General features: G+C 47.0%; 1 protein-coding gene across 7 annotated transcripts in view; it reads left to right on the top strand.

Moving 5' to 3' along the window:
- Nucleotides 1-6,217, top strand: part of ADAP2 (ArfGAP with dual PH domains 2) — a 30,672-nt gene extending 24,455 nt beyond the window's left edge. For 3 of the 7 annotated variants that reach the window (XM_026517648.4, XM_057318099.1, XM_048212220.2), the window contains 2 exons: nt 1,590-1,667; nt 2,363-6,217. In XM_026517648.4, the coding sequence (XP_026373433.1) occupies nt 1,590-1,667; nt 2,363-3,286 (1,002 nt within the window). In that variant the 3' untranslated portion in view covers nt 3,287-6,217. The other 4 variants (XM_026517651.4, XM_026517652.4, XM_026517650.4 and 1 more) reach the window with 4 other exon arrangements.
- The last annotated feature ends 7,098 nt before the right edge of the window (nt 6,218-13,315 follow it).

Below are 13,315 nucleotides of genomic sequence, written 5' to 3'. Positions count from 1 at the left end.
GGACCCTGGCATCATGACCTGAGCTGAAGGCAGACAGACGCTTAACAGTCTGAGCCACCCAGGCAGCTCTGGGTATCCTCCTTCTTCAACAGCTTCCTCCTCCTCCTCCTCCTCCTCCTCTTCCTCCTCCTCCTCCTCCTCCTCCTCCTCCTCCTCCTCCTCCTCCCCCTCCCCCTCCTCCTCCTCCTCCTCCTCCTCCTCCTCCTTCTTCTTCTTCTTCTTCCTCTCCTCCTCCTCCTCCTCCTCCCCCTCCTCCTCCTCCTCCTCCTCCTCCTCCTTCTTCTTCTTCTTCCTCTCCTCCTCCTCCTCCTCCTCCTCCTCCTCCTCCTCCTCCTTCCTCTTCTTCCTCTTCTTCCTCTTCTTCCTCTTCTCCTTCTCCTTCTCCTTCTTCTTCTTTAAAGATTTTATTTATTTGAGAGAGAGAGAGCTTGAGCAGAGGGGAGGAGGGGGAGTAGAACGAGAAGAGGAAGCAGACACCATGCTGAGCAGCTCAATCCCAGGACCCCGGGATCATGACCTGATCCAAAGGCAGATGCCTAACTGACTGAGCCCCCCAGGCGCCCCAGCTTCCTTCCTCTTCTTTCCTCTTAACTCCACCTAACTGACCCCACTCCTGGGAAAGCATAGCTGAAAGGGCACTCTTTGGGGCGACAGCTTTTGCACTTTCCAGAACTCTTGCATGCTTTGTGCTGGGGGCCTACCAGGACTGTCTAAGTGAGGTCTGAGAACGCACACCTACACACACACATGGGCACCCCCCCTTCCCCGCACACACTCCCTCCCTCCAACTCAGCCTCTGCCCTGCTTTTGCTAAGCCTGCCCCAACTCCCAGTGCTGCTCATTCCCACTTATCTATGAAGGAAGGGAAGACTGGCTGCTCTTGGGTCTCCCTTGGAGGGTCCGGAGGGGTGGTGGCTTCTGCTGTGAGGGCGTCTGGGGGCGAGGGGAAGCCCAGCCTTGATGCTGAGAGGGGCATGGCTCCAAGTCAAAAGGCTGGCTGGAGAGGGTCCTGGTGGTCATGAGGGGAGGAAGGGGTGAAGGGAGAACGAGAAAGGAAAGCAGAGGTAACCTCCTTAAAAAACTCCGAAAGTAGCAGCAATCCAATGCTGTTTTTTTTTTTTTAAGGTGTCCTATATGGACAGGATGGATGTTAAGACTGCAGGGAAAGGTGTTAGGCAATCAGTGTGAAAGAAAGCCTCTGGGCAGCTTAAAAAAACGAGTCGAAGCTTTGCCCATTTTATTTTCTGCCTTCACCAGCCAATGGCACAGCCACTCCCCAGGGGTTCTCGGCAGGGGCTTTCTTTCCCCTGACCTCGGTTAGAATTCCGCCCAGGCCAGCGCTGTCAGCACCGCTTCTCATTTCCCCCACTTCCTTTTTCTGAGACTTCTCGTCAGTAGCCTGAGAAAGAGAAGAGCCCCTCTTCCTACCTACAGAGGCGTCCAGAGGCACAGGGTGCAGCCGGCAGGGGGCGAGGAGGGGGGCAGAGCCTCCGGGAGGCGCGCTGGGGCCAGGGCCGCGCCCAGACTGGCTCTTGACCTCTGGGCTCCCCCGCTTGGCTGACCCTCCTATGAGCTTCCCTCTTTTGCAGCAGAGAGAACCTTTCAAGAAAAGGTGGTTTGCCCTGGATCCCCAGGAGCGGAGGCTGCTCTATTACAAGAACCCGCTGGTAAGAGCCACTGCCGGCCCCTCTCCAGTGCACCCCCAGACAGAGGTGGGGTCCGTGCTGGGGGGCGGGGGCGTGGGGAATTGGCAGGGCGGGAGAAACCTGGCGAGGAACACACCTCCCCCTTTGCTCGTCTCTAAGTCATCTCCTGTGCATAGAGCTTATCTCGTCCACCTTCAGGACGTCCTCTGTGTATCCGAAATGCTGCCAGTGTGGTTAGACAGGTTGCTGCTGGTCCTCCGGCTCCAGGGCTCACTTCTCACAGGGGCCTAGTGGTTAGGACTGTGGGCTTTAGAACTTGCGGTGCTGCCACTTAGTGGTACACCTTGGGCAGAGCACTTAACTCTCTGTGCCTCAGTTTCCGCCTCTGGAAAATAGGCTTACAACAGTGCCTTCCTCAGAGGTTGCCATGAGGATTACATGAGTTACTTAAGGTCAAGCACTTGAATTCTTGGTGCGTAGTAAGCTGTCCATAAATGTTAAGTAAGCATCATTTTAACAGATCACATGTGTGATTTCTTTTATGGTTTTATAGCCTTTCAAACTCTGGGTCCCACCAAGCAGAGATCTCCAGCAGAGACCCTCACTACACACATAAGACACCTCTTTCTAAAATGAAGCTTGGGGGGATGTCCGGGCTGCAGGTGCCGGTCTGCCCCAGGTGTGGCCTCCAATGACCAGGTGTCCTCTACCTTCAGGATGCCTTTGAACAGGGCCAGGTTTTTCTTGGGAGCAAGGAGCAGGGGTACGGAGTGTCTGAAGACCTGCCCAAGGGCATCCGAGGGAACCGCTGGAAAGCCGGCCTCACCATCGTCACACCTGAGCGGAGATTCGTCTTCACCTGCCCCAGCGAGAAGGAGCAGCGGGAATGGCTGGAGAGTTTCCAGGATGTCCTCTCCCGCCCCTTGACACCCCTCAACGTCCTCCGTAAGATGGGCAGCCTGGGCTTTGTTCTTTCGGCCAAGGGCAGAAGGCAGCAAGGGGCCTCGCAGGGTTCAGCTGGGAGCCCTGGAACCGAGGTCATGACTCCTGACTGTGCTTTTAGCATTTTCTTCTCTTCCTGCCAAAGAAAAGTACAGACGGTGCACATTGTTGCCAGGAAGCCCTCTCTGTCTGTGCACAGTTCTTCTGTGGGGGGCTCTACTCCGTTAGCTACCCACCCCCCACCAGTCCCTCTCCGCGTGAGAAACCCTGGCCTGTTATTATTAGCTACGGTCACTCGCACTGGGCAACTCCTGGGGTCGTGGGTTCCTCTCCACTCACCGAGGGAAGGCTATTTTCGGTGCCCTTCTCTTCTCTGCGTCCTCCCTTCTGACTGCTTCTCTCCTGCTCCTCCCCTTCACCCCAGATGTGTACAAGTAGGTTTCTGTCTGCTGAGAGCCCTGTTAAAAATGGGAAGATATTCTGAGCTGGAGCAGAAAACTTCTGTCCAAGGGCCTGGTTTGGGGGCACCAGGAAGAAGGTCTGTGTTGGAAAAAGGACAGACCAAGGAGATGACCCCACACGGCCCCTTAGGAGAAACTCTTGTGCCCTTTGAGTCAGGCCAGTATAAACCCACACTGTTTTCACTTTCCAAAATTTTAAAGCCAAAGAGCCTGAGGAACAGACTTGGAAGTTGTTAGGGAGCCCATCAGCTGGTGCTTTCTCTTCCCTGCAGGCCTGCGTGTCTGACTCTCTGTTTCTTTGTGTCTCACTCTCTACTCTGGTGTGTGTCCCCTCTGTCTCTCCCCCCATTGGTTGGTTTTTTAATTCTGGTTCTCTGTCATTGTGCCCCTGTCCCCTTGCTGTCCCTTCTCTCCAGTAGGACTACACTGGCACGGTTATCACCTCAGCTCTCTTCTTGCTCCCCTGGCAGCTGAATCATCGGAGAGGGGCCACAGCAGCAGGTGACCACTGGCTGAGGAGCTGGCCACTGGTCACCCAGAGCTCGTGGTAGGAAGGACAAGTTCTCACCTCGGCCTTGGTTGCCCCACAGGAGTGCCCCACCGTCAGCAGCCATGGCTGGCCCATGAATTCTGCCAAGACTGAAGCTTTGGCCTTTACCTGCTGGCTCCCTGGGCATTCCCACTGCCCAGCCCCAGGGTGTCTTAGGGGTCAGACCATGTCCTCAAGGCCCCGGACCTCTGAAATGAAGGCACTGCCATGACGAGCCACCCACCGTGTCATGCAAGTGGCATGTTTGCTCAAAGAGAAAACAAGTTGATTCTGGCACTAACCATGAGGAAGTCATCCGACAAATCCAGGTGAGGTACATTCTATAAAACAGCTGGCCTGGACTCTTCCAAAGTGTCAGTATCGTGAAGGATAAAGTAGTGAGGAAGCTGTTCTAGATCAAAGAAGACTAAGGAGGCAGCAAAACACAATTCACAATTCTTGATTGGATCCTGGATTTTTATGCTTTTTTTTTTTAAGATTTTAATTTTGAGTAATTTCTGCACCCAACGTGGGGCTCAAACTCACGACCCTGAGATCAAGAGTCGCACGCTCCACCGACTGAGCCCGCCAGGCGCCCCCTGCATCCTGGATTTTTAAAAAGCAGCTATAAAGGACATAATTGAGATACCTGGGGAGGTTTGGATATGGATGTATGTTAGCTAATCGTGTTGTGAGACTGATAATTATGTTGTATTTGTGTAGGAGATTGCCTTGTTCTTGGTGGATATGTGCTGGTGTTCAGGGGTAAAATGTCATAATTTTTAGTCTATGACTGACTCTTAAATGGGTCAACAAAGAATAAGTGTGTACATGTATAGAGAGAGTATATACATATCTATAGTGTGTGTGTGTGTATATGGAAGACAGGAAGTACACACACACACACACACACACACACACACAGGGGGAGAGAGAGAGAAAGCGAGCCTCTGTGCAAAATGTTAGCAACTGAGGAATCTAGATGAAGTATAGATGGGTCTTTGTTGTCCTATTGGTGCAAATTTTCTAGCGACACAAACGTGTCCAAATTAAACACTTGGAAGCTGGGGGAAATTTTTAAAGAACTCTTCAAAAGCAGTGTGTTTTCTACATGAATCAAAACCGTTCCTGGGAAAGTCTCGTCTTTGTGCACATTTTGGAAGAAATGAAAACCCAGAGAACACACACACAAAAACAAGAACCAGGGTCCGGATTGATTATCGTCCTATTCGGAAGCAAAGAAGCAAGCCAAGGAGGCCAGTGCCCTGGACCCCAGGGCAGAGAGCTCTCCAGGGTGCGAGCCAGCTCCGGCCTTGCCGCCGACTTGAAATGGTCAGAAACCTCACTTTCCCACCTGCGTGCCTTGGTTTTCTCTTTCAAATGAGGAAGGTGTACTAACTACTGAAATTCCATGGACGCAACACATAGTTTTGAGCCTCTCCCAGGCGCCAGGCTCTGTGCCAAGCCCTGGGAATAGGGCGGGAACCAGATGGTCCTTGCTGTCACAGATGACAGGCTGCTGCAAGGCGACTCTTCCATGGGGCGGGACAATGCCCCGAGTGTTCAGAAAAGGAAGTGCAGCCCGCCGTGGGAGCCTGCAACACGGGGTTTCCCCTCACTGGGGGAGGGGGGCGGGGGGGGCTCCGTCCTCTCCAGAAAACGATGTTGCAGTTGAAACCTTGGAGATATTTACAGGTTAGTCACTGGGAAGACGGTGAGGAAAACACTCGTCTAAGGGAAGATGTTCAAAGGCCCTTAGATGGGAAAGAGGAACTGGAAGAAATCTGGAATGGCTGAAGTGTTAGAGAAATAGATCACCGAGGTCCCTGCTCCGTGACTCTTTGTCCTTCAGGTCACGAGCAGAACGACATTTGGTGTGCTCTTCATTTTGGTGGAGTCTGACCGCGTTGGGAGGGTGTTTAATAGAGTCTCTGCTGCTTATGGGGTTTTCCTACAGATCCCCCAGAGGACAAGCAACATTATTGGAGCGTCTTTCCGGAGGCTTCCTGACACCCCAGATGGAGATGGGGGTGCTTCCTCTTCTGGCCCCTTAAGCACCTTGAAAATGTCTGTTTCAACACCTGCTGGGTTGTATATTAAGGGTCAGTTTACTCATCTGCCTTTTTCACTACCCATGAGCTCGGTCTAGAGAGGAAGAAAGAAGTAAACGGGCAATCGCAAAGCTACTTGGCCTTAAGAAGCAAAGTCCGTGATCAGATTTGAAACTTAGGAAAGCAATGCAGCAACATAGAGTGTGGGAAGGAAGTAGAGCGACCAACTGGGGGGCCGTGGCGTAAGTCACAAACACCGCAGTCGTGCAATTGTGGGCCTGTGTCTGAGGCAGCACACCAGCTCTCCTTCCCACCCCTCCCTTCTTACACATCCTTCTTCTGTTCAGAAAAGCAAGCCACACCTCTTACCCACCTTAAACCTTACATTGCTCCAAGGCAATGAAAATCATTGGGGTGCCAAATAAGAGACAGTTCAAAATAGGAGTGACAAGCCTCCTTTTTAAAATTTTTTACATTGTTCTCTACTAAAGTCGACTTCTTTTGTACTGTTCTGTAAATTTGAATACATAAATGGATTCCTGTAACTACCACCACAATCCGAATAAAGAATGGTTCCATCACCTCAAACACTCCCGGTGCTACTTCCCCATGGCCACACCCTTCCACTGCCCCCTGCCAACCACAGCTCTGTTCTTCATCAGTCCAGACTGACATTTTTGAGGATGTCCTGTCAATGGAATCCTTCAATATGTAATTTTTGAAGCTGGCTTCTTTCACTCAGTATAATGTCTTCGAGAGTCATCCAAGTCATTGCGTGTATTAACAATTATTTTTTTTAATTTATTTTTTTAATAATTCTTTTTTTTTTAAGATTTTATTTATTTATTTGACAGAGATAGAGACAGCCAGCGAGAGAGGGAACACAAGCAGGGGGAGTGGGAGAGGAAGAAGCAGGCTCATAGCGGAGGAGCCTGACATGGGGCTCGATCCCATAACGCCGGGATCACGCCCTGAGCTGAAGGCAGACGCTTAACCGCTGTGCCACCCAGGCGCCCCTGTATTAACAATTATTATTGCTGAGTCGTAGTGCAGTGTATGGATGTACCGTGGTTTGTTTATCCCAGAGACTAGGACTCCGCCGTAAGAAGGAAGGAATTATTGGTACATGCAGCCATATCCATATTCCATATCCTGCTGGGTCATATGCTGGACCATTTCACATCCCCACTGGCAATGGCCTAGAGTTCCAGGGGCTCTGCCCGGAAGTCCAGTGCACTCTCCATGGCTCCACAGAGCCACGCAGAGAGTTCCAGTTACCCTGCATCTTCACCAGCACTGGGTCTTGTCAGTGTTCTTCATGTTAACATCTGGAGTAGGTGTGTGGTGGTATCCCCGTGGTTTTCATTTGCATTTCCCTGGTGGCTGGCGACACTGAACACTGTTTCATATGCTTATCTGCCAGCCTTGTGTCTTTGGGGAAGTGACTTTGTATCCCTGTCTCATTTTTTAAAGAATTTATTCACTTTTTAAAAAAAGATTTTATTTATTTGAGAGAGAGACAGAACACAAGAAGGGAGAGGGGCAGACGGAGGGGGACGAGCAGACTTGCCGCTGAGCAGGGAATCGGACATGGGGCTCGATCCCAGGACTTGGACATGGGGCTCGATCCCAGGACTCTGGGATCATGACCTGAGCCAAAGTTAGACACTTAACCAACTGAGCCACCCACGTGCCCCTCATTTTTTAGTTGTATGGTTTCTTTTCTTTACTGTTGAATTTTGAGAGTTCTTTATACATTCTTTTTTTTTTTTTTAAGATTTTATTTATTTATTTGACAGAGAGACAGCCAGCGAGAGAGGGAACACAAGCAGGGGGAGCGGGAGAGGAAGAAGCAGGCTCCCAGCTGAGCAGGGAGCCCGATGCGGAACTCGATCCCAGGACCCTGGGATCACGTCCTGAGTTGAAGGGAGACGCTTAACGACTGAGCCACCCAGGCGCCTCTTCTTTATACATTGTCTTTGACAGACATGGGATGTGCAAATATTTCTCCCCAATCTGTAGCTTTTTATTCTCCTAACAGTACCAGTGAAGTCTTCTTAAGGCATGGCGGTCAGGGTTTATGACTTCCTTTGTTTTTTGCAGACTTTTATTGGTGACAAAGTTAGGCATTAAAGATGGGGTGTTTGGGCTTATGTTTGGATCTTGTGAATTCATATGAAGTGGAGTGGAAATAAGGATGATGTTCATTTAATGACTTCTCCAGCCCCTAACAAAATGTGCTTTGTCCCTGAAGGAATCCAGTAAGAGCAAAGCAAAGCACGGGTACATGTTAACAGCGGTCCTACCTTATTTCATCCATTACACAAATTCAGAACTTGTCCTTACCCATCTAACTTAATATTAGAACCCAGTGTCACAGGGATGTGTATTAACACATCTGTGTTGTGTGTGTGTGTGTGTGTTTAAGATTTTATTTATTTATTTTAGAGCGCACATGGGCTGAGTGAGGGGGGAGTGGGCAGAGGCAGAGGGAGAGAGAGAATTTCCAGCAGACTCCCTGCTGAGCACGGAGCCTGACTCGGGCTCGATCCCGATCCCAAGACCGACGCAACATCTGAGTTGGACGCTTAACCAGCTGACCCACCCAGTCGCCGGTTAACGCATCTATTTGAATTTAACAATGATGTCAGATTCTTGGACAGAAAATGAGTCTGACTTGCCTGACTGGTTTGATTTGAGAACTGGCCTTGCCTATTAGGTGTGACAAGTATTTTGCATAAATTGGATAATCTGCAGCTCCCAAATTTTAAAGAAAATACATTTCAAACATAGAAAAGTATCTTTCCAAAAAATATTAGATTGACTAAAATGTATTGAAATGAATCATATTCTAATTTTTCTAGCTCTTTTTGAGTGTATCAGGTTTAACAAAGTGACTCATAAAAGAGTGACTGGTTTAACTGATAGTAATTTGGTAAGTCTTGGCAAAGTTTTGTTAGCATACCTCTCAGAAAATGAGAAAGTGAATACTTCTTTTTTCTTTAAGTTTTTATTTATTTAATCTCTACACACAACATGGGGCTCAGACTCATGACCCAGAGATCAAGGGTTGCTTGCTCTTCCAACTGAGCCAGCCAGGCACCCCAAGAAAGTGAATACTTCTAATGATTTTTGCAATACAGGCAGTTTCAAATTCTTTGTTCTCAATAAAAATTAAAGGAAAATCTAATCAATCTGGTCAGCTGAGAGATTACTAAGTAATTTCTGATAATGGATCACTATGTGTTTTTTTTTTTGCTCTCAGAAAGTGTTCAACAAAATATATGACATTGTTGTCATTTATATATGTGGACAAGATTCCTCAGCACTAACATTTATAAAAACAAAAAATAGGAATATAATTTATTACTGAACCTTGTTTAATTATGTTGTTATGTTCAGCTCTCAGATAACTCAATAGCAAAAAAAAAAAAAAAATACAATTTAAAAATGGACAGAAGGGGTGCCTGGGTGGCACAGCGGTTAAGCGTCTGCCTTCGGCTCAGGGCGTGATCCCGGCGTTGTGGGATCGAGCCCCACATCAGGCTCCTTCTCTATGAGCCTGCTTCTTCCTCTCCCACTCCTCCTGCTTGTGTTCCCTCTCTCGCTGGCTGTCTCTATCTCTGTCGAATAAATAAATAAAATCTTAAAAAAATAAAATAAAATAAAAATGGACAGAAGACCTAAATAGATATTTTTCCAAAGAAGATGTGCAAATAACCAGCAGGTGCGTGAGAAGGTGCTTAATATCATAATCATCGGGGAAATGCAAATCCAAACACCAATGAGATATCACCTCGCTGTGAGAATAGCTATCAAAGAGACTAGAGATAACAAGTGTTAGCCAGAATGTGGAGAAAAGGGAACCCCTGTGCACTGCTGGTGAGAATGTAAATTGGTGCAGCCACTATGGAGAACAGTTATGGAGGTTTCTCAAAAATTAATAATAGAACTACCGTATAATCCAGTAATCTCATTTCTGGGTATGTCTCTGAAGGAAATGCAATCACTGTCTCAAAGAGCTACTGCCCCCCGTGTTCACTGCAGCATAATACACAATTGCCAAGACATGGAAACAGCCTCTGTCTATATTAACAGATGAATGGATAAAGAAATTGCACACACACACCCCTTTAGGGCATTACGCTAACTGAAATAAAGCAGAGAAAAACAAATACTGTATGATCTCACATGTGGAATCTAAAAACGCTGAACTCAGAAACACTGAGTATAGAATGGTGCTTGCCAGGGACTGGAAAGTGGGGGGAAATGGGGAGATGTAGGACAGAGTATCAATTTCCACTTATAGGATGAATAAATTCTGAGGATCTATTGTACAGCATGGTGATTATTGTTCACTATTCTGTACATTTGAAAGTTGCTAAGAGAGTAGATCTTAAATGTTCTCATCAGCCTCAAAAAAGTGTGATTATGTGAGATGATGGAGGTGTTCCCTAACCGTATTATGGTAATCATTTTGCAATATATATGTGCATTAAATAAATCATCATATTGTACATCTTAGAGGCAATGTTACATGTCAATTGAGATACTTCAGTAAAGCTGGAGAAAAAAGTAATGTTCGCCCACAGATAAATGCGTTTTTAAAAGAAACCAGCCCATCCATCTCATTAAGAGCTGTAATTCCAAAAAATTTTGACTTTCTGTTTAATAATTATTTATATAAACTTGTATTTGTTTTGACTGCTAATAATAAGTTTTTAAAATATTTATTTCAGACAGAGAGAGCATGAGCAGGGAGGGGCAGAGAGAGAGGGAGAGAATCTCAAGCAGACTCTGAGCTGAGTGTGGAGCCCAACACAGGGCTCGATCTCATGACCCTGAGATCATGACCTCAGTGGAAACCACGAGTTGGACACCTAAGTAACTGTGCCACCCAAGCGCCCTGACTGCTACTACTAATTTTAATGATAATCCATAAGAAAAATTTAACAAGAGCCTTTTTCTTATAGGAAGTGAAACAGATTTAAAATTATACACACACACATTTTTATTGCAGAGAATTATTACAAGTTGATAAAAAGTGATTACAAAAAAAAAGACTTTCATGCGTAAGATAGATTGCCTTAGAATATCATTCTGTGGAATTGGACAACTTAGTAGAAATGGATAAATTCCTAGAAACATACAAACTACCAAAACTGAAACAGGAAGAAATAGAAAATTTGAGCAGACCTATAACCAGCAAAGAAATGGAATCAGTACTAAAAAAAACTCCCAACGAACAAAACTCCAGTGATGTGGGAAACAAAGGAAAAGAAAAATTAAATTTCCTTACTACTTACAGCCCATCGACAAGCCCTTGGAAGAGGCAGAGTAACATTCCTCTAGGAACTCAGCTGCCTCGATGTTAGGACTTTGTTAAGGGCAAATGGCAATCTTAGCCCAACCCCCAGGACCCTGTAAGTCTACTTTAACATATAAAAATTCCTTTGGAGGGGCACCTGTGTGGTGCAGTCGGTTAAGCATCTGACTCCTGGATTCCGCTTGGGTTGTGATCTCATGGTCCTAAGATCGAGCCCGCGTTGGGCTCCATGCTCAGCTGGAGTTTGCTTGAGATTCTCTCTCTCCCTCTCCCTCTACCCCTCCTGCTCATGCTCCCTCTTTCTTTCTTTTTTTTTTTCTTTAAGATTTTATTTGTCAGGGACGCCTGGGTGGCTCAGATTTTATTTCTTTATTTGTCGGAGAGAGAGAGAGAGAGCACACAAGCAGGGACAGCGGCAGGCAGAGGGAAAAGCAGGCTCCCCGCTGAGCAGGGCCCTATGCGGGACTCCATCCCAGGACTCTGGGATCATGACCTGAGCCAAAGGCATATGCTTAACCAACTGAGCCACCCAGGCATCCCTCTCTCTCCAAAATAAATTAATTAATCTTTAAAAAATAAAATTTCCTTTGGAAAATTCCTTTATCTCTACCCCCCCAAGATATATGTTGGCAATCATCTCCCAAGCATATGACTCACCAATATACATCTGAAGGATCTCATGACTAAGGCTTTATTAGTAATAAATAACCTTTTTCTAATAATAGCTAGTCCCCTCAAGGTCCTAGAAACTTGCTTCCAAAATTCCTTGGAGACTTTCACTATCCCTAACTTTCTCCCAACTTGAAAGTATATAATGGGCCAGTCCTCATGAGCCCAGCGCAGCTCTTTCTGCCCAGGGGTCCTGTCCTCGTGCTCTCATAAAACCACCTTTTTGCACTCAGGACGTCTCAAGAATTCTTTCTTGGCCGTCAGCTCCAACCCCATCTTGGGGCGCCTGGGTAGCGCAGTCCTTAAGCGTCTGCCTTGGCTCAGGGCGTGATCCTGGCGTTCCGGGATCGAGTCCCACATCGGGCTCCTCCACTGGGAGCCTGCTTCTTCCTCTCCCGCTCCCCTGCTGTGTTCCCTCTCTCGCTGGCTGTCTCTCTGTCACATAAATAAATAAAATCTTAAAAAAAAAACAAAAAAAACCCAACCTCTTTCCTACATCACCAGGACCAGATGACTTCACAGGTGAATTCTACCAAACATTTAAAGAGGAGTTAATACCCAGGCTTCTCAAACTATTCCAAAACAGAGAAACGGAAGAACATAGTTCTCTGGAGAAGGTGGAATGGAAATGCAAATTTCAGGAAGACGAAAGGATGAGAAAATTTCCAACATAAATGAAGAACTGGTTCGTGTATTTTTACAGCCAGGGCTGACTCCTTCCACTCCTACCCCCTTTCTGGTAACCACCGTATGTTTTTGCATGAAACTTTCAGGAATTGTCCAAGAAAAAGTTTGAAGACCACTGGTTAATCGACTCTTTCAAGAAACTTGGGTTCTAACAGAGAAGAGAAGGAGAGGTGGCTAGAGGCATGCTTCTATTAAAGGAGATTTTATTTTTTTTATTTTTATTTTTTAAAGATTTTATTTATTTATTCGACAGAGATAGAGACAGCCAGCGAGAGAGGGAACACAAGCAGGGGGAGTGGGAGAGGAAGAAGCAGGCTCATAGCGGAGGAGCCTGATGTGGGGCTCGATCCCAGAACGCCGGGATCACGCCCTGAGCCGAAGGCAGACCCTTAACTGCTGTGCCACCCAGGCGCCCAGGAGATTTTATTCTTTAAGTTGGAAAACATAAGCATGCGTCTTTGGTGTTGTGCCTATATTTTAGAAAAGAGAGGCACAGAGAAACAGTTTACCACCAATGAGGAGACTTCGGAACAAAATCCAGGTAATATATCAGGATAGGCTAAGTTACGCTACAGCCACGGCACCCATTAAATCTCTGTAAGCTTAACATATCACAAGTTTATGTTTCTCTTTCACTACATGTTCCAGCGTGGGTCCGCAGGGGGTCTGCTCATTTTCGCCACTCAGAGACCCAGGCCACCAGATGATGACTGCATCTCCGTAGTCAGGGCATTTGGCAGAAAGGGATACAATGACTTACCCACTAGCTTTTTAAGCTGGTGGAAAGGTAACAACTACTCCACATGTTTCAAGTGGGTCAGAGAAGGGCCAATCCTACCAGGTGCTGGAAAGAGCTGGAACCTTCAGTAGGTAGTTCTATTGACTACTACCTGTCATTTCCAGTATTAGAAATAGCCACAAATTTGTATTATCTGGTAGCTACTTTGGGGCCAGGCAAGATGGGGTGAAATAAAATATGAGATATCGTTAGTTCATTTCAACAG

The sequence above is a fragment of the Ursus arctos genome, unplaced genomic scaffold, assembly GCF_023065955.2.
Source record: "Ursus arctos isolate Adak ecotype North America unplaced genomic scaffold, UrsArc2.0 scaffold_24, whole genome shotgun sequence".
Lineage (NCBI taxonomy): Eukaryota > Metazoa > Chordata > Mammalia > Carnivora > Ursidae > Ursus > Ursus arctos.
This window is presented reverse-complemented; position numbering and strand designations above follow the sequence as displayed.